The 27,006-nt window shown below is 48.6% G+C and overlaps 2 protein-coding genes across 3 annotated transcripts in view; one reads left to right on the top strand and one right to left on the bottom strand.

The window, feature by feature from the left end:
• Positions 1 to 788: 788 nt before the first annotated feature.
• PHETA1 (PH domain containing endocytic trafficking adaptor 1) lies at positions 789 to 4,335 on the top strand. Its single transcript, XM_039362631.1, has 2 exons — positions 789 to 1,042; positions 2,570 to 4,335. The coding sequence occupies exon 2, from the start codon at positions 2,572 to 2,574 to the stop codon at positions 3,397 to 3,399; it is 828 nt and encodes a 275-aa protein (XP_039218565.1). The 5' UTR covers positions 789 to 1,042; positions 2,570 to 2,571; the 3' UTR covers positions 3,400 to 4,335.
• Positions 4,336 to 6,216: 1,881 nt separating this feature from the next.
• The window catches only part of CUX2 (cut like homeobox 2), a 62,908-nt gene continuing 42,118 nt past the window's right edge, over positions 6,217 to 27,006 (bottom strand). Inside the window, exons 4-23 of one of the 2 annotated variants that reach the window (XM_039362610.1) lie at positions 23,837 to 23,915; positions 19,740 to 19,856; positions 19,355 to 19,475; positions 18,588 to 18,664; positions 17,718 to 17,784; positions 16,852 to 16,900; positions 16,620 to 16,724; positions 15,885 to 16,076; positions 15,417 to 15,475; positions 15,095 to 15,143; positions 14,292 to 14,391; positions 13,487 to 13,638; positions 12,990 to 13,404; positions 12,324 to 12,425; positions 10,669 to 11,468; positions 10,431 to 10,590; positions 9,923 to 10,192; positions 8,958 to 9,146; positions 8,033 to 8,306; positions 6,217 to 7,222 (exon numbers count right to left, since the gene is read on the bottom strand). In XM_039362610.1, coding sequence (XP_039218544.1) covers positions 6,439 to 7,222; positions 8,033 to 8,306; positions 8,958 to 9,146; positions 9,923 to 10,192; positions 10,431 to 10,590; positions 10,669 to 11,468; positions 12,324 to 12,425; positions 12,990 to 13,404; positions 13,487 to 13,638; positions 14,292 to 14,391; positions 15,095 to 15,143; positions 15,417 to 15,475; positions 15,885 to 16,076; positions 16,620 to 16,724; positions 16,852 to 16,900; positions 17,718 to 17,784; positions 18,588 to 18,664; positions 19,355 to 19,475; positions 19,740 to 19,856; positions 23,837 to 23,915 — 4,161 coding nt within the window. In that variant the 3' untranslated portion in view covers positions 6,217 to 6,438. The remainder of the gene's footprint in view (positions 7,223 to 8,032; positions 8,307 to 8,957; positions 9,147 to 9,922; positions 10,193 to 10,430; positions 10,591 to 10,668; positions 11,469 to 12,323; positions 12,426 to 12,989; positions 13,405 to 13,486; positions 13,639 to 14,291; positions 14,392 to 15,094; positions 15,144 to 15,416; positions 15,476 to 15,884; positions 16,077 to 16,619; positions 16,725 to 16,851; positions 16,901 to 17,717; positions 17,785 to 18,587; positions 18,665 to 19,354; positions 19,476 to 19,739; positions 19,857 to 23,836; positions 23,916 to 27,006) is intronic. The other variant, XM_039362611.1, reaches the window with a different exon arrangement.

Genomic DNA, 27,006 nt, shown 5'->3' with positions numbered 1-27,006 from the left:
TTGATAAGCACGCTTTGAAGGATTTGTGTACGCCTTAAAAAAAAAAAGTATTGCAAAACAACTCTGAAGGCCTTTTGCCTCTTTGCTCTAAAAAGTGCCCTTGCAAATGAATGCAATGTGGCTCTAGCGCCATCTAGTGGCCAGATCGATAACTACCTTGAGCCCATCAAAGGGATATATATTCTATATCGGGTCTCCTCCTGGCTGAGGAACTCTGGGAGTTGAAGTCCACAAGCCATAAAGTTGCCACGGTTGAAGGAGCCTATTCTATATTGCCCTGCCTGGAGACTTAGCATAATCCTGGTGTGGCCACGTTCACACATTCAGACTCGATTTTGTATTTGGGGATCTCACATTTCAGACCCAGATTAGCTGTTGAGGCTACCCTTGCAGCTACAGTCTCAGTGATCTGCTTGGAAGCACCGCAATAGAGTAATAATTACAGTAGACAGATATATTGCCAATATACATAATAAGTGGTACAGGCAGTCCTCAATTGTGGCAAGAGAAGTCGTAAAAGGGGGCAAAGCTCACTTAACAAATGTTTCACTTAGCGACGTAAACGTTGGGACTCGATCGTGGTCGTAACTCGAGGACTGACTCCCTGTATTGCAAAAGCAAAAAGGAGTTTTATTGCTTCCTTGCTGGCTGGGAAGTCTGGCAGTTCATTAACGCGGATTGCAACCAACTTTACTCTAAATCCGGCTTAAGCGCGGCTGGCTCACCCCCCCCATCCACCCCCCCCCGCAGTTCCGCAGACGGGAGCCCCTCCTGAGGTTTACCCGGAGGTCATCCGAGGAAAGGCGGCGGGGGCTCGCCAGGGCTGCCCGGAAGGAAGCGGAAGGCCGGGGGCGGCCAGAGGTGAAGCCAGCCCAGCCTCCGCCTTCCCGCCGCTGGAAGAGCCGGAGGAGGAGCGCGGGAGCAGCGCAGGAGGAGACGGAGGCGCCGCCCGGTCATGGCAGCGCGCAGCGCTCCCGCGGACAAAGGCAGGCACCGGGCCGGGAGCTGAAGCCGCCGGGGGAGCCCCCGAGGAGGCGGGCAGGTGAGTGCCAAGCTCCCCGTCGCGTCCCGTCCGCCCTTGGCGGCCTCCCCAGCCTGGCCCAGGCGCTGCGAGCCGAGCAGAGGGCCGGGGGCGCCCGCCGGAGGAGGGTCTGCTCGGCCGAGGTTGCGGGCGAGAAGCCCTCCCCAAAAGGCCAAATGCGCTCCTTGCAAAATAAGGGGGGGCAGCAGGGATAGAAACCCATTAACCGCCCCTCCCCCAAATCTCCAAGCCCAGCGAGCGTTGTTGGTCGGTGGGAGCTGCTGGGAGAGCCCCGTCTGAAGAGCCAGGCTTGGGGGTGGGGGCGGCGTGGTCCCGGGGAGGGGGGGTTTCTGCAGAAAAGCCGCGTCTGGCTTCTTTCTGGGGGGCTCCCAGAATTGAGCTCCTCCAGCTTCAAGCCAGGCGGGGCTTAGAGGGGAAGGGGCTGCCTGGGACGAGAAGGAGCTCCTCTTCTGCCCATCCCCAGTCCAGGAACCTCCGGTCCGTGGGGCGGCTGGTTCTCCAAGGCCCGGCCCCTTGCTGCTGCCTCCTGGAGACCCCTTTGCTCTCCCAACTGATAAATCATCCTTGCGGTGATTTTGTGGAGAGCCCCTGGAGTCAAGCGATGCCAGTTTATAGACAAATGCCACGTGTATGTATAAATAGATCCCCCCCCCCTCCACTGAGCTGGCTTTGGTTTTCTTCCTCCCATTTCCAGCAAGCGGGCCAAAATCAGAACAGGGCTGGTTCTGAGGGCTGCCCCCTTAGCTTGCCTGTGGGACACACGTTCGTGTCTCTTGGGCTTCAGAGGCGGGTGCAAGGCTGGCCTTGTGTGTTTTCTGCCCTGCGGGTGCCTCGGTGCCAGGCTAGGCTGGCACGTGTTGGTCTGCAACTATCAACAAGGTTGCTGCTTCCGAACAATTAAGTCGACATTCAAACTCTTGCCCCGAGTTTGCCTCGGCAGCCGTTACTTTGGAAGAGGATAAATGTGGGTAGCAAGCAGGAGAATTACTCAGTCCCGGGTGGACAGGAATGGTCCGGAGGGGGAAACTGGCTGACCAGCGCTCTGCTTTGCTCCCTTGTGAGGTTTGGTGGAATCACCGCCAGCCACATTTTCCCCTCCTAGTCATGAGGCTGTCACTGCCCTTCGATGGCCTGGGGCCCCCTGAATTTATTTTTTTCCCCTTATTACTTTTAAGTAACTCAAAGCAGTGAACATACTGCCTATAGTTGCCCTTTCTCTTCTTATCCCATAACCCTGTTAGATGGTGAGATGGATTGGCCCAAAGTCCCGCAGCCGGCTTTCATGCCTAAGGTGGAACTAGAATTCACAGTCTCCCAGTGATTCCTCCAAAGTCACCCAGATGATATTTGGACTTCAACTCCCATAATTCTGGAAATTGAAGTCCAGACACCTTAACTGACCGAGGTGGAGAAACGTGCTATAGAGGCAGCCATTTGGGGGCTGCAAGAACCCAAAGGGCCTCTTTCCCATCTGGTGTTGATGGGGGCTGCTGGGACCCACCCCCCTTTCTTGCTTTCCCTTCCCAGGGATGCCCACCATGAAGCTGAACGAGAGGAGCCTCTCTTTCTATGCCACCTGCGCCTCTCCGGCTGACAACGCCGGCTTCCTGCACAAGAAGGGCGAGCGCAACACGGCCTACCACCGGCGCTGGTTCGTGCTGAGGGGGAACATGCTCTTCTACTTCGAGGACCGGGAGAGCCGGGAGCCGGTGGGCGTCATCATTCTGGAGGGCTGCACGGTAGAGCTGTGCGAGGCCACCGAGGAGTTTGCCTTCGCCATCAAGTTCGACTGCCCCAAGTCCCGCACCTATGTGCTGGCGGCCGAGAGCCAGGCCGCCATGGAGCTCTGGGTCAAGGCGCTCTCCAGGGCCAGCTTTGGCTACCTGCGCCTGGTGGTGAGGGAGCTGGAGAAGCAGCTGGAGGAGATGCAGAAGGCCATCCCGGGCGCCCAGCCGGGGCCGAGACGGCGGCTGCTTTATCGGAAAAACAAAACGGCTCCCAATTTGGAACTGGCTGTTCTGCCGCAGGAGAAACCGGCCTTGCCCGTTTGTATCCCCGGGAAAGAGAACGGCTGCGCCTTGTGGAATAACTCGGAAGCCTCGGCCAGCTTGTCTCCTGCCTGCAGAGAGACAGACTCCTCTGGCGGGGCCAAGAGCTATGATGGGGGGCTCAAGCCACCCCCGTTGCCCCCTCGGAGACGGTCTCTGCCGAGCGGGACCAGCGGCCCGAACTCAGACAGCCCCGCGTCTCCAAGTGCGGTGTGTTTTTCCCGACTGCATGACTGGTATGGTCAGGAGATTGCTGAGTTGCAGAAGGCTTGGCTGGAGGGTCAGAAGGACAAGGACAGCAGCCTTTGAACCCCCCCCCCCCGGGGTGGAGAGGCACCTCCTGGAAAAACTGAACTGGCTGAAAGGCAGCCACGCTTGGAAAGCCACCAGCACCGTCTTCTTTGGCTGAGGCAGCTGCTGGGAACTTTGTCTTCGGTCTGCCGATAGCACCCTTCCGTGATTCATGGAAAAGTCATGGCTGGTGCCAGCTCACATCCTCCCCCCCACCTCCAGACACCCCCCTCCTCAGCAGGCAACGCTTCCTAGTTCCTGGAGATCTCCACTGTTAAGGGATCACGATGAGAGGTTGATGGAGACACTCGCAGCCCCAGCGGGCAAACTAACGGAAGTGAGCCGGGAGCCTCTTTCGATCCCTGGACACACAGAGGGTCCTTTCAGGGAGAAGATCATCTGCAGAAGAACTGGAGGACCATGGAAATGGTTGGGCTTGGCTGGATGACTCCTCCAGGAGGACAGGAGAACGTGTGATCCAATTCAGCCAGAGGAGGATATCTCCACAAAAGAAATTGTGGGTGTGTAGTGTGTAGTTCAAGAATGCGGACAAGATCAGGGGAGACCTCAAAACCGCTGCTCAGTCCCGAAGGCCTTTGGGTGGTCGCCATCCTGCAACCCTCACAGGGTTGTTGGGAGGCTGGGAATCGGGGTGAGGTCCATGGATGCCACCTTGGTGATCTTGAAGGACAGGCGGGGTCTATTCTTGCAGTCAAGAAACAGAGGGACGGAAACAGGCGCCCTTTTAGCCTGCTTCCAAACCCGTTGTAAGCATTTCCTTACCTGGAACAGGAATCTCTTCAGCCACAACCTCATGGTTAACAATGGAGAGAGAGAAAAGCTGTTTTCCCTGGAAAATTTGCTTTATTCATTCTGCAGGACAGGAGTGGATAAAAGCAGCTGTTAACTAGGTGGCCCAAACCTTGAATGCAATAAACCAAGACATCGAGCCAAGTTGTTATAGAATGTCTGTATTTTCCTTTTTTAACGGCTGTTTACAGAACGTAATAGGCCTTTTTCAGTATTTAACAAACTTCAGTCAATCTCGTAGAAATTGTTTCAAAGTACAGTACAGGAGCCTAGAAAAAAGTGGGGCTGACGCATCTCGCCAGCTTCAAATGCAGCCGGTCGCTTTCCAGGGTGGAGAACCAACACGTAAGTGCTTAGTTTTTTAAAACAAAAAAATCCTGTTCCACTAAAAGTAATCTCGAGCCTTTGGTGAAGAAGAATTCATGGACCCAACTCCACATTTCATTTGGATAGATAGAAGCTGAGTTTGTTCAGGGGGGGTTCTAAGGTAAGTGGGACGTCCAGGTTTCCTTAGGTGAACTGGATGAAATAAGGAACATTAAACATATAAAATACTTTCAAGTCTGATAAAAATGCTCACAATGGGAGGGCAAAACACATTTTGGGGGCGTGGGGGAGGTGAGCGGCTTGTCTTTCCCTGTTTGTGAATTAGGTTTAAAAAGGTTTCATCCCATCTGGGGGAATAAATCAACAGCAGGCTGAAAAGCTTGCGGAGATCACTCAACTTAGTTAAAAGCTGGAGAAGACCTGGCAGCCGTGGGGGGTCTCTTCAAATTATGAAAACGTCTGGTGGAAAACTGCTAGCGTTCTGGGACAGTCCCATCAGCCCTTATTCTAGTTTTGAGATAAAGTCAAATGGGTGGGAATTATAAATTATAGCTTCCTACCAAACTGGCTATTTGCATCCTTCAGATCCTTCCTTCCTCCTGGCGTGGAAGATGGATCCAGGCAAGGCCATTGGAGCAGGATAAGGAGCTGGGCCTGGATTTAACTTTTGCCTTTTCTCCAAGCTTTGACTAACATTGGTGGGGGAATTGCACAGGATGCTATTATTATTTATTAAATTTATTTGCCACTACTCTAGGGGGCAAACATTTTATAGCCAGCATTTTCTATTCTGGTTTAGTGCTCCCTGTGGCAAATGTGTCAAAATATCTGCTTTCCTCCAAAGCTGAACTGTTGAGCTAAGGGACTATGTTTATGCTTTTAAAAAAGGTGTCGTAATTCTCTTTAAAGTCTTCCCTGGCATAACAGACGGTTTGATTTAGCAAGTGCACCTTTTTGAAACAAAAGATGCTTTTTCCCCCTTTCAGTGGGAAAGAAAAACCCTTTTCTGGATGCTCCTTTGTAAAGGAGAGAAAGTCATTCTCTGGAATTGGGATGCATCTTGTTCAACAAGGCTCTTGAAAACCTATTTCCATACAACAGCATGCAACACCTCTCTTTTTTTCCCCCCGTGTTGCCCCAAAAAGAAAGAAAAAAAATGAAGGGAACATACCACTCGGGCTTAATAGCAGACTCAAGATGGCACCGCGGGTTCCAAATTTAGAGTCTTCGTGGACTATAAGACAAAGTTTCTTGACAGGTTGTCGTGACGCGACGTCTTACAGACAAACACAGAGTCTGCCAATCAAGTTTCGTAACATTTTGGTCAGTCTCATAGTGCTTCTTGATGGCTTGGATCAATGAGCCAAGGTTCATATTTTTTTAAATTTTAATTTTTTTTCTTTAATCTCATCCAGTGGCAAACTACAAGACTTTCAGTGGGCATTTAATGATACAACTGATACAGTTTATAGCTATCTTTTAATATCAAAGCAGCTTGAGCTGTTAATAAATTCCAAAGTTTCCTTTTATTAAAATATCTAAAAGAGGTCTATAAATATTACTTTAATATTTTTTTCCCTTCTAAAAGTGTTCTCAGTTTGTTCCTGTGTGTCTGTTTTCACATTTAAAACCCCCCAAAGTCATTTTTAGGTTACCTTCAGGAGCTAAGAAAGAGCAACAATCTCTCGGGTCTGACAAAATGCAGCTGATTTTTTTTTTTTAGACGATGAAATTAATAAAATATGTGTGTGTGTGTGTTCATATATATATATATATATATATATATTTATAGATTATTTTTTTTCTATACACTCTGCTAGGACTCCCTGCTTTGTCCACACGTTCTGTGGAGTTTAGAACCCGGACAACCTAATTTTGGTGTTCGGTTTTGATTATTTTCTTTTTTTTCCATTTAGCCCTTCAAAATTCCCACTCCAGAGTCTCCTCGCGATTGGCAGCTCTTTCTAGCCGGTGAATTATGCTGTTGAGATTAGCCATTTTCTCGTTCCGCCGTTGGATGTTCGTAGTCAGTTTTGCGCTGGGTGGCGCGGTGCCCATATCTGCGGCCGCACTAGCACTCTGCCCTTTGGTGGCCGCAGTGCTCACCGGCAAGGGGGAGATGGGAGCCGAGGAGGATGGGATGGGGGAGACCGACATCAGGAGTCCCGGCGAGGAGGAGGCGGACAGAGAGGTCAGAGAAACTTCTAGGCTGCAACGGGAGGATTCGGAGGTGGATTTATAACTAACGGGGTCCGAGGGGGACCTCTCCTGGCTGTCGGTCTCCCCGGAGTTATGGAAACTGGAATAATCGTGGCTCCTGGGCAGGTGTGCCTTGCTACGTAGGGTGCTGGCCCAGGTGAGGTTGGGAGCTTCGTGTGGGCTCACACGACTGGGGTCTTCGGGGTCTTCCCCAGGGCTGGATCGGGATACGGGCACTACCTCGCCTTCTGGACTACAGGAGTCTCTGCTGCTGACCCGGTCGTCTTTGTCGCCAGCATCCAGCTGCTCCTCCTTGATTTCAACCAGCGCTTTGACTTCTCCTTGGCACTCAGCATTTCTGAAGGTGGGTTTGTGGTCCTCCCCTTCCGAGTCAGGGCTCTGAGGCTGGGCCACCTTGGGCAAAGAGCCGGCGGGGGCCATGCTCTGCTCTGCGTCTGTGTCGTCCTGGCTTCCTTCCACCAGCATCTCTCGGCGCATCCTAGACCTGTCAAAGAAAAAGGCCATGGGGTTCTTGCATCCACAGGAGATCCCAAAACATCGTCAAGAAAGATAAACACTAGGCCAATGTAGTTCAGGAAGTTGAGTTGCCTCAACTCCTGGACTGGATTTGCACAACACAACTGAGCCCTCCGGGGAAAGACCAGTGGACTGTTTTCTTTTAACATGGCTCAAGCTTGGTTGCTTCGTTGTGGCTTAGAATGTTTTGCTGGGTTGCCCATGATTCTGCATTTGCAGCCAGAAAAATGATTTAATTTACTAGGCATAAGTATGTTATTCAAACAAAGCCATTATATGGATATAGAAAAAAATACGTTTTTTTTTTCCTGAAAGTTACAGGTTTTTATCAAGAGCAGAAAAATCTGAGGGTAAGGCCAAAATTGCAATTGTGAAAGCAATACTCTAGGAGCCTAGAAGATTTTGTGCTTTCCTTCACATCCAACCAGTATGTAACAGTGCTGGGTGTGAACTATCTATCTGTCGTGAACTATCTGACCCAAAGGAAAGTCTGCTGCAAAGCTTAAAGACCCGGGAAGTATGGTGGAAGTAGTCTGGATTCCTAGGAGAGGGGCTGCTTTCCAGAGGGCAAAGAGGCAGCCAAGCATGAAGAATTGACGAGAGTTACAATGGCTCCTCTCTAGCAGTTCCCAGAATATATTTATAGTTCTGCAAATAGTTGCTTTAGTCTGGCAAGATTCTGTCTAAAGGTGAAGAACGATAAAGGAAACTGAAGTAATTCCACGTGCCATTCTTGGTTCTTGGGGTCTGACACAAGAGGTGGCACAAGGCTTTTTACCTGTAATTGTGGAACCAATTAATCACCGTGTTGGTCTTGAGGTTGAGCTGGAAGGAGAGCAACTCGATGGTCTGCTGGGAGGGGTAGGGTTCCAGCTGATAGGCCCTCTTCAGGGTCTCCTTCTCCTCTGGAGCCAAGACCACCCTTGGCTTCTTGATCTGCAGGAGGCTGAGGTCTTGCAGCTGAAGGCTGGGACTGGGGCACTCGGAACGAGGGTTGGGAGACTCGCTGTCCGAGCCAGCACTGATCAGCCCGTAACGACGCTTCAGATACGCTACAGATGGGAGAAAATCAGAGGAAGCCATGCATTTTGGGGGAGGTCACATCTTCACTTTTATAAATCCCAATCCATGTGAATTTTGATCACATGACCAAACACAGGCTACAGTTGTTTTAAGTGCAAAACCCGGTCATAGTTCACTTTTTTCAGTGCCGCTGTAACATTGAACGGTCACTAAATGAACTTGTAAGTCAAGGACTACTACTTGTAATCAATAGCTGCTCACGGAAAGATAAAATCTACTTCACCAAAGGGAGGGAGGGAGAAAGAATACACCATGGCCTCCTCTGCTGGCAAGCAGCTGAGTGCCAGAAGTTATAGGAAATTAATCATGGCAGGATGTGAGCTCACTTGTAGACCAGTCATCACAAAATAATCACAAGGCCAGTCACTGACAGACACCCCACGTAAGCAGCATCCCTTTTTGGCAAGCAAGAAACCCAAGGAAGTTATTGACGCAACCTTGCCCTCTTGACCCGTCCCTTAAACAACTTAAAGGGGATCAACTAAGATTTGTAGGTGGGTGTAGCTCCACCACCTCAGATAGTATCTCCAGAGGAGACGTGACCCACTACAGGCTACCACACCCAACGCATCTCTCTTTACCGCTGCATGCCAGGAATGTGAGAAATGAGGGCGCCTCACCTTTCTTCTCCAACTTTTTCATGTCCCGGAGCTTGTCGACATTGTGGGGGTCATTCAGCCAGAGTTGCATGCGGACAAACGGCTCCCTTCCCTTAAGACTCAGCTTATGCCAAGCTTTGGGCCTTGAAAGGAGATCCGAGACCGACCCCTGCGTCAGGCCCAGGATGCTCTCTCCAAAAAGGCGCTGACCTAAACAAGGAGAGAAATGGGAAACTGAGATTGCAGCTTATGTGCGAAGATAAATTCGTCATTTTAATCAGGGAAGACATTGAAGCCCTTTAAAAGTTGGGGGTTATTTGGTTTCGTTTTATACACAGTCTGGTCTCAGGCTTTTTCATCTGGGGAGTACCGGAAATGCCTTCTGACTCTTCCAAAGGATTGGGGAGAAGCAGACCGAGTTTGTTCTGCAGGAGTTAAAATTTTACTCCGGGCTAATTCCAAAGGATAAGGAGAAGAATTCTACAATCAACACCCAGCCACAATGGTGAGGATCTCAGTTGAAACCTGCAATTATTACCTGTTTCTCTGGAACGATAGAGCCTTCTCAGTCCCTGACCTAATTCCCATCATAATCCCTCAGGGAACATACTACAGAAATACAAATACGATTAGCAGTATCCCTGGAATGGAGAAACCCCTCAAGAGCTTTTAGTACATCCTCAGTGCTGGACCCCAACGTGTATTCTAATTAGATGGCCTCCTCCTGCCTGGCGCTTTTTAATTTAGTTATCTCCACTACACTAAATTGGCAGAGGAGACGCTGCCATTAAGAGACTGCAAAATATGCATCACTCAAATTAAAGCAAATGGCTATGAAGTCCCCGATCCCTGAAATTTCTGGACAGGATAATGTCTGATCAAGTTCCTGATGGAAACATCTTCTTGGCCTCCATCATAGAACAAGGCAATTCTCTTTGCCCCCCCCCCCAAGACTACTGGGAACAGGACCACCCCTTGCTTCATACCAAGATTATTGTCGGTTAAGACCTCCTTGACCTTCTTAGTGATGCAGTAAGTGTCCAACTCGGGGGACATAGCCACAATTTCCTGAATGCCAACCGAGTTGTGATGGTTGGGGCACATTTTGCCACTCAGCAAGGAGCCAGCTTTGCTTTCCGGCTGCTGGTTTTCTTTGCTGCTTTCCAGGGCAAGACTCAGGGGCTCCAGAGGATTTTTTTCTTGCTCAGAAGGACTGGCTGGCGGGGAAGGAGAAGACTGAGACTCTCCAGGGCTGGCTGTGAATGAAAAAAGAAAGGCGGGAGGGAGGAGCAGATGAAATCAAATAAGAATTATTATTTTCCAATAATAATTGGAGAATTGGTTCCAAGATTGGAGAAGACCTCCACAGCCCTTGTGAGGGCATCTTTGCAGCACCATAACTGATTTAACTAGCTAAAAGGCACTGCAGGGGAAAAATAAATAGGGTGGCTAAAGGTTTGGGGGGTTGCGGCTGCCGAGGGCGGAGGTGCCTACCCTGAGGCAGGCTGGCCTGCTGGCTGATGTTTTGGCCCAGCTGGTCGGAGAGCCAAAGTTGCATCCGGATAAACGGTTCCCGTCCCTTCTGGGTGAGCTTGCTCCACGGTTTAGGCCTGGACAACATGTCGCTCACACTGCCTTGTGATAAGCCCAGCACCTGAAGGAGAGGAGAGAATGTTGACCTCCCTTCTCAAGCCAGCTAACCTGGCTTCCTCACGACTGACGATTGAGCTACCTTCTCCCCAAAGATGCGTTGGCAGATCCCGTTCTTGGCCAACTTCTCCTTGACTTGCCGTGTGAGTTCCAAGGTGTCCACTTCCTTGTACATGTACATCTCGTACTGCTCTGGGGTCAAGGGGGGGACGGTGGGCTTGAGAGTCCTCGGCACATAGGAGGGGTAGTAAGACAAGCGCCCGGTTCCTGGGGCGTCTGAGCCCACCCCTTCTGACTTTACTTCTAACACCCGATGGGGTTCATCTTCTGAGGTGGGCAAGTCCTCCTCGTTCAGACCAGGGTCCCCAGGTTCACCTCGTGGACACACTCGACCGTTGGCCATGCTGGAGTAGCTGGACGAGGAAGAGAGGGAGGGGGACACCGAGGTGAGAGGCCGGCTGAGGAGGTTCCTGTCGGAGGCCCAGTGCTGGTCAAAATAGGAGCCGGCGTCCCCAATCTCAGACTTGACCTTGCGGATGATGTTCTGCACAAAGGCTGCAGGGGAGAGCACTGCCAGAGGGGTCTGGGTCACACGGCTGCTGCTGCCACCGCTGATGTTGGGGCCCAGCCCACCCCCTTCTTCCTGCTTGATGTAGGCACGGACAATGCTCTGGCTGAAGGAGGGCGTAGGGGAGGGCTCGGCAGGGGAGGGCGTGGAGATGGGTTGGCCAGGGCTGCCAGATTCTATTTCAAGCAAGGCCTGTTGCTGAGCTTGCATTTCGCGGCGGGCCTGTTCTAGGATGTTCTTGATGGCGTCTTCTGAGTTGCTGGTGCTGACGCCGTTGGTGGCCACCTGGGGCGTGGAGGTGCTCTTCGCCTCTCCTATGGAGCAGGGCAAAAGAGAGAAGAACATGGGATGGAGTTCCACCAAGTCATCATGAACCAAAATCAACAGGAGCTATTTCATGGGACCTTCTCTGTGTCTGTGATGTCTTAGGATGAGACATGCAACCCTGGGGTCAAGCACAGCCCTTTTTTTCTCCAGACAATTCTGTTCCTTTGGATGGACTACTGTGACTCTTACAACCCAACTTCAGATTCTGTGGACGATCTTTTCAAATGGGCAGAATCCACAGTTTCTGAAGCAGTCCAGACCGCTGACTTCATTCATCTAATAATGCAATTGACTTTTCCCCATCATTTCAGTAAATTGAAATCATTTGCGAATTGATGCTGATGACGTAGGGGCAGTCAATTACGCAAATGAAGCTGTCAATTACGTCAATTTGAATTTAAGAGAATTTTGACTGGAAGGGACATACTCCCCCCCCCTGGCCTTTTTTTTGGGGTGTTATGGCCCACCTCTGCTTGTACACAGAATTATTTTCTGTTATTACTAACCCCGGGACAGGTTGCGGAATTCCTATAAAAGGAACCAGCAGAGGGCAGCAGACGACACCTTAATTCCAACTGACTCAAGGAAAGAAAGTTAGTTATTGCAATGCTTAGAATATTTAAAGACTGCCTCTTACTTCACCAAGAGAGAAAAAGTAAGAATTTATTTAAGGAAGAATTTAAAAATGCATCTGATTAAGGGCACAAGACAACGGCCAAAGTTAAGAAGAACTTAAAGTACCCAAGTCTCATCTTCCTATCTGGGCAACGGCCCCTTAATTTTAAATTTCAGAGGGCAAAATGAATCCCCAAAGGCCTCCACCACCCCCATGGGCCCCTTACCTCCTTTCTGGGACTCAATCTCTTTCTTGGCCTGCTCTAAGATACTCTTGATGGCGTCATCTGAACCAGTTTCTGGAGTTCTAATCCTTGGTGTAATGCTCCCTGATCAAAGAGAGAGAATAGCGAAGACTATCATCAGCCCTGGAACAGCTCTGTTCACTTAAAGTCAAGGAATTACGGACATCAGGGATCCTCTTTTTAAACGTGTGCATTTGGTGGGTCTCCAAAATCGAGCTGTATCCTACTTCAAGTCAATTAGTGGTAGCAGTATTATCTTAATTAAAACTCACTTAATTTGCAGAGGAGCCTCTTGTGTAACCATCTTTGAGCCTGGCTCAGTTCTAATCATATTATTGTTCTTGAGCCTGCAGAATGCACACTGCCTTGAAGAGGGCCAGGCCAGGCCACAAGGAGCTGACCCGCGAACATTCGCATGGAGGAGAGAAAAGCCGGGTGCCCCAAGGAGACCAAAACTGAGGCTGACATATCTCAACTGGCTAGTCTTGGCTTAGGAGATCACGGAGAAGTAGGAAGGCAGGGAGAACTTTGGTTTCAAAGGAGGAGGAGGAGGAGGAATTGAACCTGTGCAAAGTGATTCCTGCACCACCCCCCCAAGCAGCACCCATCACCTCCCACCCCAACGGGTTCCCCACCTGGACCACTCACCTCTCTGGCGCACCTGGATCGTTCTGAGCGCCAGGACGTTCTGCTCATCGGAGAGGAACTGCTTCATCTTAATGAAGGGCTCTTTCCCTTTGACGGTCAGCTTGCGCCAAGGCTTGGGCCGGGCCAGGATCTCACTGACCGAGCCCTGTGAGAGGCCCAGGACATAATGTCCAAAGACGCGTTGACCGATGTTGTGCTTCAGCAACTGCTCCTTCACCTGAAAAGCAATCTCTGCTGTGTCCAGTTGCTCCTCATCGGCTGAGCTGGGATTGCTGCCTTCCAACTGGTCACTTGGGGGGCTCCTGTCGTTGGCCAGGCCGGGGTTCGTGGGCAGCACCAGCCCTTTGGCGGCATAGAAGGTGGAGAGGAAGCTGCCTGTGCTGCTGTTCTCACTCTTGTAGCTTGGGGGGCCCATCTGTGGTGGGGAGAGGGGAGTCTCAGGCTTGGGGTTCACCAGCACCTGGCCCCGAAGACACCAATGCACAGGTCCCCAGTACCTCCGGAGCCACCGTGGGGGCCAGCAGGGGCTGGAGGAGTGGAGGGGAGGTGGAGTCTTCCCTGGGGTTGTGCAGGAGCTGCTGGGGAGACGCGTAAGATTGCTCGGGGCCCATGGAGTCCTTCACCGATTCATCTTCTGAGGGATCCTCCTCTAGAGACCAAAGAGAGGACACACACACACCAACTATAGCTTCCCTGGACCATGCCAGATGGGGATGATGGGATCTGGAGAGCACTTGTTTACGGGCAGCTAGGAACATTGGACAGCCTGGGAAAGCCGGAGGAAGGAAGTGGTCCCCTCTCAAATGCCCACCCATGGTTTTTATAAGGAAGCTCCCATTTTTACAGCTCTTTCAGCCAATCAGAGTGATTTATAGAAGGGGAATGAGTACTGGACAATCCCCCAGGAGTGATGGGAATTGAAATCCAATGCAAACCTTGGAATTCTCCGAGGGTTCAGAGCAGTGTTTCTCAGTTTTGACAACCGAAGACGTGTGAACTTCAACTGGCTGGGGAATTCTGGGAGCTGAAGTCCACCCATCTCTAGGTTGCCAAACTTGAGAAACACTGCTCTAAAGTACCTGGAAAGGCCCCTGTCCCTGCCTTAAACCCTGCAGCTTCCACAATTTTAATTTATTAAGCCATCTGTGCAAACTACTGCGTGTGCAAACCCAGGCGTGGCTGATTGGGGAATTCTGGGAATGGAGGTCCACCTGTCTGAGAGCTGCTGAGGTTGAAGAAACACAGACAAGGACTCTCTGTATTAACACATCTTTTCCCCCTTCAGTCCGTTTGCCATCCTACCAGGGTTGGTGGTGAGGTTTGGTTTTTCCAAGAGATACTTCTGAGATCGGTAGAAGGAATCTTTTCCCAGAAAGAGCGCGTCGGAGGGTTTTGAGAGACTCTAAATACACAACAAAATAAGAGGGCTAAGGATTAGGATTCCTTCCTTCCTTCCTTCCTTTCATCCATTTTTGGCACCCATCAGCCAAAAATACTCTTATTCATAACGCAAAGATCATCAACAAAAATAACTCCATGAAAGCAGCAACTTGTTCCAGTCAACCCTAAAAATGTGGCAATTAGTTCAGCCATCTGACCGGGCACCACTTTCCTGTTTCTGCATAATGGCTGTGCAGAATTTCTTGTTCTTCCCGGTTTGGAGTACCATCTGGTGGAGTAGCAGGGGGTAAATGCAAGAAATCAACAAAGGCTCCAAATTACCAACCCAAGAATTGGAAGACTGGTGGATCCAAAGAGTTTAAATTAAAAAGATCCACAGAAGGACAGGGATCTTTCCCAGCAAGGATCGGCAAAGCCTCAGGAATTATTTAGTCTGTATCCACTGAAAATACTTCTGAAGTGAGCAGTTTGCAGACAAAAGTCTTCCCAATTCTTAATGACGGGGTCTATCTGAGAAGAAGACCCTAGAAGTCCTAGTCCTAGTGATCTGTCTTTCTTTCTTTCTTTCCTTTCTTTCTTTCTTTCTTTCCTTCCTTTCTCTCTCTCTCTTTTCTTCCTACCTTCTTCCTAGTGCACGCTGCAGAATAACCTGATCGAGGCTGCAGCTAAGGTGTGTGCACCTGTCAGGAAGGTTTCCAACTTACCTGGGACAAATTGCAGTTGGAGGATGCCAGCTTCATTGCTTTCAAAATGCTACAGAAGAAAAGGGGGAAAATTAGGAGTTACAAAGAGCTGATGAGTCCAGGTGATGGGACATCCTTGCCTGGACCACCTCGGATCTCCACTCCCACAGACAGATCCCTGAATCCAGAGAGATCTCCTCTCCTTCTGGGAATAGAGCTGAGAAATGCTTGGCCATTTAGATCTAAGCTTTCTTAGGATGGACTGAGAATCTCGCAAGATCAGCTGATAGCTCCTGCAGAGAGATGGACCTTTGAGAGAACCCAAAGTGAGGGGGATCCCTACCTCAGTTCTGTCTTGATCTCTTCGTAATCAGATTGAGCACGAAGTTTTTCTTCCAACTTCTAAAGAAAATACAAGTGCAAATAGAGAGACACGCAAATAGAAATGTTTAAAAATTCTTATTCAAAGGCAGAAGTTTATGGTCTGAAACAAATCTTAACATGAAAAGAAAGGCACAGCTTTCTTCCACATATTCCAAAATACATTGAACTGCTTACCATATCGTTAACTCAGCTCAAATATTATTCAAATGTTGTGTGTGTGCGCTATAGACAATGACACCTATTCGCCACACCCTGCATTCATCTTTAACCAAGTTATTGGACAAAGTATGTAATTCCTATTTTGGCCTAGATTAAAACAGATGGAAAATCCTTCCATCCCATTTTAATCCTTGGAAAATTAAGATTTTAATTTAAATCACCCCACACCCAATTCTTGGGGAAATAATGCCACAAAAATGATACCCACTTCGATGGCCTCATTTTTGGCTGCCAATTGCCGTTCTAGGTCTGCAATTTGATTGGCTGAAGAATCTTCCATTTCTTGCATGGAATTTTGCAAATGTTGAATTTCCTTGAGAAGTCGGAGAACTTCCCGATCCTTGGCGGCGAGTGCTGCCTCTAGCCGTGGACCCGGACACAAAGAATAATTCACTTTATCCTGCAAAAAGAAGGCATCTCAAGGGGAAAATGTACTAATTCTGAGGATTTCTCTAGCTAGAAATAACAAGGACTACATCCCGGTTTCTATAGGTCAATTCCAGACAGGCTATATCACGCATCCTTATGAAAGACACATATCTGCACACCAAAAAAGATCAGTTGAAGGACCTCACTTCTTGCTAAGCCCTCACTAGAGTCATCTCCAACTTCAGAGGAGGCTTCAGCAGAAGATTCTGCTCTCTCAACAATCAGGAGACCAATCTGGAGGCCTCATGTTATCTGCTCTCTTCTAAAGCTGAAGTAGGTGCTGAAGGTAGACACAAGACTCTAGCAGCAAATAGGGGTCTCAGCTTAAGACTTGGAAGCCAGCACCAAAACTAAATTGTTTCTCAACATTAGATTAGCCTGGTCTGCATCAAGCTGGTTGCAACCAGAATTCGTAGAGTGAGGAATCTGGAAATGGAAGATTTGTGCTTCTGGAAATTCCCGCGGGAGCCTGCTTTCCTCATTTGATTGATCAGGATCCCCTTCTGGTCCTCACCCCACTTGGTCCTTGGGGAGAACAGCAAGCCAAGCGAAGGGAGCTGTTTACAGAGGAAAGCTGTTCCCGCAAGTTCTCTACCTCCCTCTGGGCAGCCTCGGCTCTCTAGAAAAGAGAAGAATCAGAACCATCAGAACTTTGGGCTGAAACATCACACCAACCGTCCATTTCCCAAGTCTTTTAAGTCGTTTTCGTTGGTAAAGCCCTCTCCCCACGACCGCCTGTCACTCACCTGGTTGGCCTTTTCAAGATTTGTCATTATCATGGCCACTTCATCTGTCCTACGGCAAGAAGACAAGAGTTATGGTTGACTTCCAAAGCATCTACAAAGGCAACTAGGAGTAGATGCCATCATTTGTTTCTAAGGGGAAAAGAAACATGAACCAAACAAAAGAGGTCCTCAGATTGTCATGGGAAAAGCCAACATCCAGAGATTCTGATCTGTCCTAGTTTAAGTTTCCAATAAATCTGGTTTCATGGTGACTTAAATGTCAGATAGTGGGGTGGTGGGAACTGCATGAACCTCAAAACGCCTGGGACTTTTTTCTCCTTTCACCTTGAAAAAGGATGGAAACCAGCAGCCAAATGCCTGGCCATCCCAGTTCTCCTTCCATGCCTCCTCATTCAGCACATATGAGCCCCAGTCTTGATCAAAGTCAACATTATTTCACACCATGTGCCAGAAGGGTGCACATGACAGGATCAAAGTCCATCTGTTTTGGTAGGATATGATTAAGTGTTCTTAGCACCGTCACGTAGGAGAGAAGAGACCATTGGGGATCATAGTCATGGTGGAACATCAGTGAGGATGCTGGAAATATTTGGAAGCAAGAAGGAAGAAATCAAGCACACACACACACACACACACATGCGCGCGCGCGCACACACACACACACACACACACACACACACAATGTTACGGACATTTCCCCCCCAGCTTCTACAATTTCTTAAGCCTCTCTATTTGTGAAGCCCTTTTCAAGTGTTCATCAGAACTTTCTCCTACTTAGACACCAGGCAACCCTCACAACCTGACCGGGAGACATCAGTTGTAAGGACAAGCACATCTGACAGAACAGAACAAACAAACCAACTTACTTGGAAGCTGCCTCTTCATCATATTTACATCGCAAGTCAACCAGCTCCGTCTGGGTGGCTTTTAGTGCTGGCCAGCAACGAGGGGGGGGGGACATAAAAACAGAGAGTAAGAAATGTTCTTCTAGTGGACTATGCTCAAAGAATATTACTCAGGGCTAGTAAATATTCAGTCATAAACTGGATAATTAGGGGGAAATGGAAACATTTGTAGACCCATTGTCTCCACCAATTATCTCCAGGTCTTTCTCAACTCACTCGGAGGCTTAGAATTGAGTAGAAGTCCTGCCAATGTGGCTACGGATCCTGGCATTTGCCAGGCACCATCCTAGTTAGCGTTGCTCCCTTTTAGGATCGTGAATTGAGAGAGATTGTGAGCCTTATTCAAGTTAGTTGGGTTCAGTTAAGACCAACATTTCTGGATGAACTCAAAGGATATATTTCATTCATTAGGCAGCAGAGGTTTACATTTCCAGAACTTTTGAATACGAGCACTCTCTTTCTCTCTTCCAGCTGGGCTGACTCAACCAGTCTGAGTCAAATGATAATTTCAGATAAGGGCTGGATATCATAAAAAAGGGAAGGATTTGAGAGACTGGAGGAAAGAGAGGTTGGCCATCACTCCAATGTCTGAGAGAAAATGCCAGACAACAAGAAAAGCAAAGAAAATTGGACTCAGCCCTTCGAGTGAAGACATGATCTTTCAACGTGCAAAAAAAGCAGTTTTTTTCTTAAGAGCTAAATGGAGCAGAGAAAGTGCCATGCTGAGCTTTACAAAGGCACGAACCCACCAAGAATTAACATGGCTCAGGAGAAAGCCGTGGCAAATGCTCCAGCAACTTCAGCTGTGTCTCCATTGATCATTAAAAGTACCTGAATGCAGGACTTTGATCTTCTCTTCTGCTTCCCCCAGCCGGCTGGCCAAAGTGAACTGGGCTTCTTGAAGGCCCCTAAGACAAGAGATGTATCTCCTTGACTTGATGAGGCACCCACCTCCAGCCTGAGGTCCATCGAGGGAACCTCCCATTCTTCCCAACTTGTTTGCATAATTTGGCTGCTTTTGCAGAACATCTAGAGAACTTCCTCGATTTGAAAGAATTAAAAGGAGAGGCCTGTCTAGAGCTATACTTGAATTCTTTAAAAATATAAGTTGGGTTTTGTTCACAAAGAAAACCTGTGAAAAGTACCCAACATTGACAGATTTTGATTCATAGATTTTTTTATGGTGTATGGTCGGGTCTCAATGGCAGCAAAAGAGTTTCATGAATTTGTAGAGGAATGGTTTTCCAAGACCTCTGAATCTCACTGAGGAAGAAGCAGTGCTTCTTATGTAGCATTGGTCCTTCCTTCTCAGGCCGCATAAATGTTGTTGCAAGGTAGACCATGGAGCTGAACTGACCTTTCTAGATCTTGGAAAAGGTAGAAGGTGGGACCTGAAATGCAGGCTGGGATTAACCACCTCCTGCCCTCCTTTCCCCCCCCCCCTCTCTCTCTCTATGTATATATATATATATACATATACATACATACATACATACATACATACATACATACATATTTAAAATATATATATATTATCCTTTGAGGAGGACCCTCCTCTCTACCTCCCCATCCTCCCCTCCCGGCTCATACTCACGTACCTTTGCTTCTCCACCTCATTTCTCTGCAACAACGAGTCGGTCAGCAAGGCTTTGCTCCCGAGCCCAGCAAGCTTGGCCTCTGAAACTGCCAGTCCACAAGGGAGGGCTCCTTCTTTTTGCTCTGGGTGGGGGAGGGGAGAGGAAATCTACATCAGCATCAGGATCGGTCTCAGCTAGCTCTCCTTGCTGTCTGCCTCATTCAGATCATTCCAGCTGTGGGCCACTGGCCCCGGATCTGCCGGGCTTACAGAATGACTTTCAAGCACTGATGGGCCCCGACTAGACTCTGGAGGGTTTTCCCCTGACCTTCTCCCTGCACTGCAGCAACTTGCCTTGGATTGGCTGCTTTATGCCAGCAGTGGAAGAACTAGGACTATTTGGGTACCTTTGGGGAACAGCAGCTCCTTCTTCCAGGGCCTGTTCAGCTCCTTCAAGGGGGGTTTCTCGGGGCCGAGGCAGTGAAGGGGCTGGGGCCGCCCTTCAAGGATGGGCTCAGGGTCCGCTGGAAGGAAGAGGAGAAAGGCAGAGGTGACCTTGGAGGCCCGTCTCCTGCAGAAGGCGCCTTCCATGCACCTTCCCCAAAAAGGGGGGGACAACATTCATGCGGTGTTCCTTCAGAGGAGGAAGCCATTAGCTCAGCCAGACCTCCAGAGCAGCCCTAAATCCCAGAGGTCAAGCTCAAGATTATTTGAGAGGGGGAGAGAGAGAGAGAATACATGATTAGATACGATAAATGGAAGAGATAGATAGATAGATAGATAGATAGATAGATAGATAGATAGATAGATAGATAGATAGATAGATAGATGATTAGATACGAGAGAGAGAGTCCAAAAGGATTTTAAGTCCTCTCGTATAAGACATTTGTGCAATATTCGGTCTCCCTGGTCCTATTAAGGGGGACACAGTGGTGATGGGACTTCAGACTCTCAACAAGCCTGGGCCACTATTTTCTCAAACATTTTTGCCCCCCCCAAACTAGAACATCCCCAACGCCGGGATGTTCTTCGCGTTGAACCAGAGTCGCATGCTTCGTTTCTCTCTTGCAATCCGAGGCCTCAGCCTAGAATAATGGTGGGAAAATTTCCCACGGGAGTCAGAGTTGATAAGCCAGGTCCGAAACCCAATCTTGAGGGGAAGGATGGCTTCCCCCCACCCCATTGACCCTGATCTGAAAAGAAACGGAAAGAGAAGCGAGAAACCAGCCCCATTTTTTCATATTTATTAGAGATAATAGGGCTTGTAAATTAATTTGTTTGTGTCGTACAATGGCAGTGCAGATGGACTCATTAGCATGCACACAACAAATAATTAAGGATGCATTTTTTAGCTGGCCTTCCTAATGGGGTTTGCTGGGTTAATTATGTCAATGCATAATTACCTGGGTCTGGGAGGCGTTAGGGTGCCCCTCCCCAGCCAGGCACACTGGCTAATAATGGTGGGTTGCCCTGGGAGAGGAAGGGGCCTCTTTGAAACACACCTGCTTACTCTGCTCTCTGCCCACCACTGCCTAAGCAACACAGGCATTATCGGCAAAACGTGCCGTTGGATGGAAACCTTGGCACTGAGGGGCCCTGTCAGAGCAGAAGCACGGAAGGAATTTCGGACGGTGGCTCTCTTAGCCATGGACAAACTCTGTCCCTGGTTCTCTCCCTCCAGCTTTTAACCTAAAGCGTGGCAGCGGATGAGAAGGGTTGTGTGAAAAAAAACAAAAAACAGTAAAAAAGATGTCATTTTCCTCACAGCTACGGATTTAATCATATGCACCGCAGATTTAGCAGAATAATCAATCAAATCTGTTTTAAATCAATGCAGAGTTCTTAATGAGAGGAGAGCTTTGCCCAGACCGGGGGGGGGGGGGAATCAACCAAATATACACAAACCCATTTTTGTAAAGCTGAATCTCGGACTTCTGGCTGGGCAGCCACTGTGGACCTCTGCAGCACAAAGACGCCGGATTGTTTGACCATTCAAGGTAACAGGATCTAAATCAGGAGTGTCCAACTTTGGCCACTTTTAAGACTTGTGGACTTCAATCCCAGCATAATCGCCTGGAGAATTCTGGGAGTTGAAGTCCACAAGTCTTAAAGTGGCCAAGGTTGGACACCTCTGATCTAAATACTGCCAAGTTCTCGTAAATATTTCAGCCTTTGTCTGATGCTCGGGGTGCCTGTTCAAACGGCGAGCCACCAACAGAGGGTTCAGGGATCAAAGGTGTGCCGAGAAGTGGAGACCACAAATCCAGAGCGAATAAAAGGGCACTTGTGTCTCTTGCCCAGAGCCCCCTTGTGGACTTCTCAGCCACAGTGGTAGGTCATCAGTAGGGGACATGGAGCGTAGCTGGTCTTAGAGCTGTGCAGAAAATAAAGCCCAGCTCACTTTACAGCTGCTAATAACATCTCAGAGCTAAGATAACGATATGGACCATTAAACCACACACTTCAAGGTGCAACTGATGAGGAGGGATTTCAACCGCCAGGTCTTCCGGAGACGGAAGGAGCAGCTTGGACTTGAGGACAGAGCAAAGGGGCTTGGAGGTCCAGCCTTTCTCAGTTAGGGGGTCGCAAGCAGCCATAGCAGGGCCAACGGTGAGGACGTGAAGAAGAATCTTCCCAGATGAGGTCAACGGCTCCTCACTGGCAGCTGGCTTCTCCCAGTGACCAACTGGATGCCCTTGGAAATTCTAGAATGTCCAGTTCCAGAACTGCAGCAGACCAAGAGATTCGGACTCAAATTCATGTTCAATCCAGAAAGCCCACCTGACGGCTTTGGGCCAGTTCCCATTTTCTAAGATCTCAGCAGTTTATTAGGACGAGAGCAAAATCTTGGAAGGAGGGGAAATGGGAATGGTTCTTTTTATTTCCCCCGAATGTAGCCACAACAGGTTCCCAGTTCAGCCCTCCAAGAGACAAGCTGGACTCCACTGGGAGTCTTAAAATACCCTCTCTACTTTCTGCCTCTGCCTGCAGCCGGCCACAATCTGTAGCTGCCTCCCATTAAGAAATGTCTGCGTACGTTGTCTGTGGTTAAGGCAGCTCCAGCCACCGCCCGCCCTGAGCAACTGTGGTTCCTGAGAGGGTCTCCTCCCAAACACACCCAGGACAGGAACTCAAAGTGTGGGTCACTCTCTGCACCCAGGAGGCAGATCTTCCCACAGGCAACCAGGACACAAACAGACAAAGAATGCAGGGATCCCAAGTGCCCACCCAGGCTCTCTGTGCCTGGCCCAGGAGATGCCCTAATGAAGCCATTTGCATGGGGGCAATTGCTAATGTCTGGACAAGCAAGAACCCATCTCTAGGAGGTCTCAGCTGTCTTCACTGTGATTGTGTTGACAAGAAAGAACACAACCTGCTGGTTCAGATCCAAAGTTGCATCTTCAGTTTGCAATTTTGGGGACTCTTAGAAGCAGGATTGAAGCTACACATCTTGTGGTCATCCTCCAACACCGGCCATTTGGAGGATCCAGCTTCTTCCTTGGACATTTCACTTAACAGCTAAAAAGAGCTCATTTTATCAAGTCACAAGCAACCTAAGGGGTTTATCTAGCCATATGTAGACGCTGGCAACCCCCCCAAATTTCCAACTTGAGATACCAGGAAGCTCCATTCTACCTCCTGCGTAAAGTATTTAGGTTTCCCTCACATGCACAGCCCGATCCTTACTTAGCAAACTATTTCCCCCCCCCCCGCTGTGTTCCCGTAGAGAGGGAGCGATGCATGCCAAAGACAATGAAGAAATCAGTTGTCGCTGCCACATGAGTTAAAATGAGACTTAAATCAATCCATTCTCAACAATGACTTTAATTATGCTTTTAACATGATTTTACTGCTTCCTCTCCACCCTCCCTCTCCTCTCCATGTCCAACAGAAATGCACGCCTTGCCCGCTTCCCCACGCCACATCTGGGTGAACAATATCAGAAAAAATTATGATATTTTCCCCCCTTCCTGTAATTACAGACGCACAATCCTGGGCTCAGTATATCAAAACACTTGCTGAGCATCACACTTTTTCCCGGGTGAGATTTGCACAGACAGAAGCCATTCAAGCTTCGAAAGGAAGACAAAAGGGGGGAGGAGGAAAAAAGAAGGAAGGAAAGAAAGAAGGGCATGTACAAATCACCCAGTAAGCCCAACTGGAATTAAAATACATATCAGATATTGGAACATGCAGGCGTTTTTGCTGACTAAACAGGAACTCCGTCGGAGAATGGCTACGGCTCTTTTGTGGTCTAGAAACCCTGGAAGGTTAGGCGCCCCTCTGCTTTCTACCATTCCATTCCTAAGAGGGTCTTGGGCAACAAGGACCAGGGGGTGCTTTTCTCCTTGGAGATTGAATCCCAGACCAGGAGTCACAAATGTTCAGGGCCACCTTCCTCATATCCCTAAAGTTCTTGACTAGACCAAGAGTGCCTCCGAGGAGCGCAGTGCACATCAAGCCTTTCCCAGCCTGCCAGAAGAAGGAGACCCAGCGTCCCTACCTGGTGCTTTGATTAATTGCTTGTAAACCCTCAGGAACGCTGCCTCGGCTTCCTTGGTCCGTTTGCTGAGAGCAACCACCTGAGGGAAACATAAAAACAGGACCACAGTTGAGAAACCAGGGAGAGAAAGGGCACCAGCAGAATAAAAGCTGCACCTGGTTTGGGGAATCAGCAAGGAAAAGTTCCATAAAATTAGGAGACAGCCAGTTACATTTGCAATTGGACATGTTCCCCTAGGAATCCAACCTCCACCTCAGTAAAGCTCTGGAAGGAAGGAAGGAAGGAAGGAAGGAAGGAAGGAAGGAAGGAAGGAAGGAAGGAAGGAAGGAAGGAAGGAAGGAAGGAAGGAAGGAAGGAAGGAAGGAAGGAAGGAAGGAAGGAAGGGTTCTCCCCCCCCCCAACCCTTTAATCTTAAAAGGAAAAAAAAGAGATTGCAAATCTTTCACCCAAGACTGAATTTAAATTGCTTGTCATTCAGAGGGGACGCATCAGGCATTTACAATTCTCCAGTCACCACAGCAAACTGCCTTTGCTGCCTCCCTCCCCTTCCTGGTGGGCATTGCCTAACCTTAAGCATTCATGCATGTTTCTTTCGTTCTTTACACTTTCAGATGGAACAGAAATGTCAGCAAGCAATTCATGGTCAGTTTCTACAAACCCAGAATTGGCCTAAAGCAGAAGCGTCTATCCTGGTTCGGTTGCAGTTATAAAACAGAGGAAGCAGATCCTCCAATACATTCGTTTTTGGAAGTCCAGAAATTGTGATTCCAAAATTGTGAAGCAAACTTGGAGGAATGATAATTTGATAGCTGGAGAAATGGAAAGATGGCTGGATCAGATATTTAGATGAGGATGGACAGAATCCACCCGTTTTGGTGATGCCAAGAGATCCTAGACTTGCCCGTTGTGGCTCCCAGACACCCCAATTTGAAGATGCCCCTCAACAATCTTGAGGATTCTCATCCCTGCTCTGGAAACAGGCCTAAATCCAAGAATGAGAGGTCTTCCCTCCCCCCTTCTCCTCATTGCCCCTTCTAACTGGCTTAGATTCAGGGCTCTCCAACCTTGGAAACTTCACAACTTGTGGACTCCCAACTCCCAGAATTCCTCCGGCAGAATTCTGGAAGTTGAAGTCCACAAGTTGTAAAGTTGCCAAGGTTGGAGAGCCCTGGCTTAGATGCTGGAAGAACGGCCTGGTGGGACCAAGTAAACCAACGAGACCCCAAAACTCCATCCTGGGTCCAGGTCCAGGTGTTTCATCACCTGTCCAATGAACCCAAAGGCAAAGGAGCTTCTGCAGAGGGAAGCCACACGAGCCCACAAAGTGACACCTCTCCGGCTCCCGCTCAGAGTTTGCTCAAGCCAGTCCTGGAAAAGGCAGCCCAACATCCCAAGAACACCGAGTACAGCCAGCCAGCCAGCCCGCCCGCCCGCCCACCGAGGGATGCTTGGTAGGTCCATCTGTTTCTAGCCCTTGTGCAGAGAAACTCTGAGAGGTTGGCCAAGCGGAGAAGATCAGCAAGGGGGTGGATGTAGCCCACTCCCAAATATTCTGTCCTTGCTTTCCGGAATCTGAACCCCCTCCCTCCCAGCCTCCTCTGACTTTTAAACATCGAGGTATCATTAACTTTTTTCCTTCTCTGCATGTTTCTTTCTCTCTGCCTTGCACACACTCGACTCAAGGTGAGAGAAAACACAACTGCGCACTCCACAACACACAAGATTGATGAATTACATTTCTGCTCCGGGTCTTTTCCATGGCTGGTGATTTTCCAGCAAAGCAATTATCACCATAGAATACATAATGGCCTAATTAATTACTACTGTCAGACTGGCCTCTATGCTATGATTATACCTTATCAAGGCGACTCTCTCTCTCTCTCTCTCTCTCTCTCTCTCTCTCTCTCTCTCTCTTTTAAAGCAACACTGAGAAGCAAAAAATATTATTGCAATGGACAAGTTTTTGTTTTTTTTTAAAGTTGCCTTCTGCCTCTGCCACTCCTTCCTCCTGCCTTCAATCTTTCTGTTGATATTTTGCCTAGGTTTATACACAAACAGCCCAAAAATGCAACACTGCATTTAAATGTAATTGCAACTGATGATATGCTTGAACAATACACTGGCTTTTCTCTTTTCCAAACAACCCAGTTAGATATTTTAATTCAAATGGCCACTTCATAATAGCAGCAGCAGCAACAACAACACAACAGTAACGCTCCCTACATTCTATTTTTGCCCGTGTTTGTTCTTGTAAGGCCTGCTCAGTGGTGGTGCCAACTTTGCAGACCCCTGACGAGGCCCTGATTCAAGAGATTCCCAGCATCACAAATCGACAGATGCCCCACAGCTGGTCATTCCTTCTTTCCCTCCCTCCATGGATGACGTCCTTAACAAAAGAAAAGCAGCAAAATTGCACATGGGAGTCCCATGGAGCCTTCTCTAATTCTGCTGAAGGCACAGGAGGATTGCAAGATAGAAGGCATACCTGGAGAAATAAGGATGCTTCCCCCCCCCAAAAAAAAGCATTTAGTGCAGTGAGAAAGTTGTTGCTTATTACACGTATTTCTTCTAGGCAACGGGTTTATAAGCAACTTCTGATTGTGGAGATGATAAGCCAATTCGTCAAAGAAATAAAAAAAAAAACCTTCCCAGAATTTTGATTCAGCATTACAGTGTTACGCTGGCTTCGAAGCTGTCTTATAAAAAAATAAGTTGAACTAAATAAAGTTGGGGGAAAACACAGGCCCCATCCCTCCTGGTATCAGCAATATCTTGAGAAAGGCAGGAGAGGAATCTCTCTCAGATTAAGCCCTGATGGCGGTGTAAAGTCTGAACGTTCCCCCTCAAAAGAGAGAAATTTAAAAAAAATATAGGGCAAAATACAAGCCGAGCCTCACTCGCCTTAAGAAAGGAAAAATAAACCAAAGTGGAAACACTGAAAAGACCTTTCGAAGGAAGTCTGTGCATGATTCCCATTCAAGCTTTAAAAGCAAAGAGCTTAAGGAGAAATGGAGCAACGGATGATTTAAAGGAGAAGAAAAGGAGGGGAAAAGAGTTTTAATAATTTACACAGCCAAGATGCTGCTGCTGCTGCTGAACGAAAGGAAGCTGCTGCTGGCCATCCATTTTGTCATCCTACTTCCTGACAGACACGATAATGCTGTGGCAAA

The sequence above is a fragment of the Crotalus tigris genome, unplaced genomic scaffold (assembly GCF_016545835.1).
Source record: "Crotalus tigris isolate CLP2741 ecotype Arizona unplaced genomic scaffold, ASM1654583v1 scf7180000019478.12717781048:2074007, whole genome shotgun sequence".
In the NCBI taxonomy this organism is placed as follows: domain Eukaryota; kingdom Metazoa; phylum Chordata; class Lepidosauria; order Squamata; family Viperidae; genus Crotalus; species Crotalus tigris.
Note: the sequence above shows the minus strand (reverse complement) of the source record. Positions and strands in the feature narration are given on the sequence as shown.

Coding starts and splice junctions, on each gene's coding strand:
- PHETA1 (XM_039362631.1), top strand. CDS start 2,572: ATGCCCACCATGAAGCTGAACGAGAGGAGCCTCTCTTTCTATGCCACC.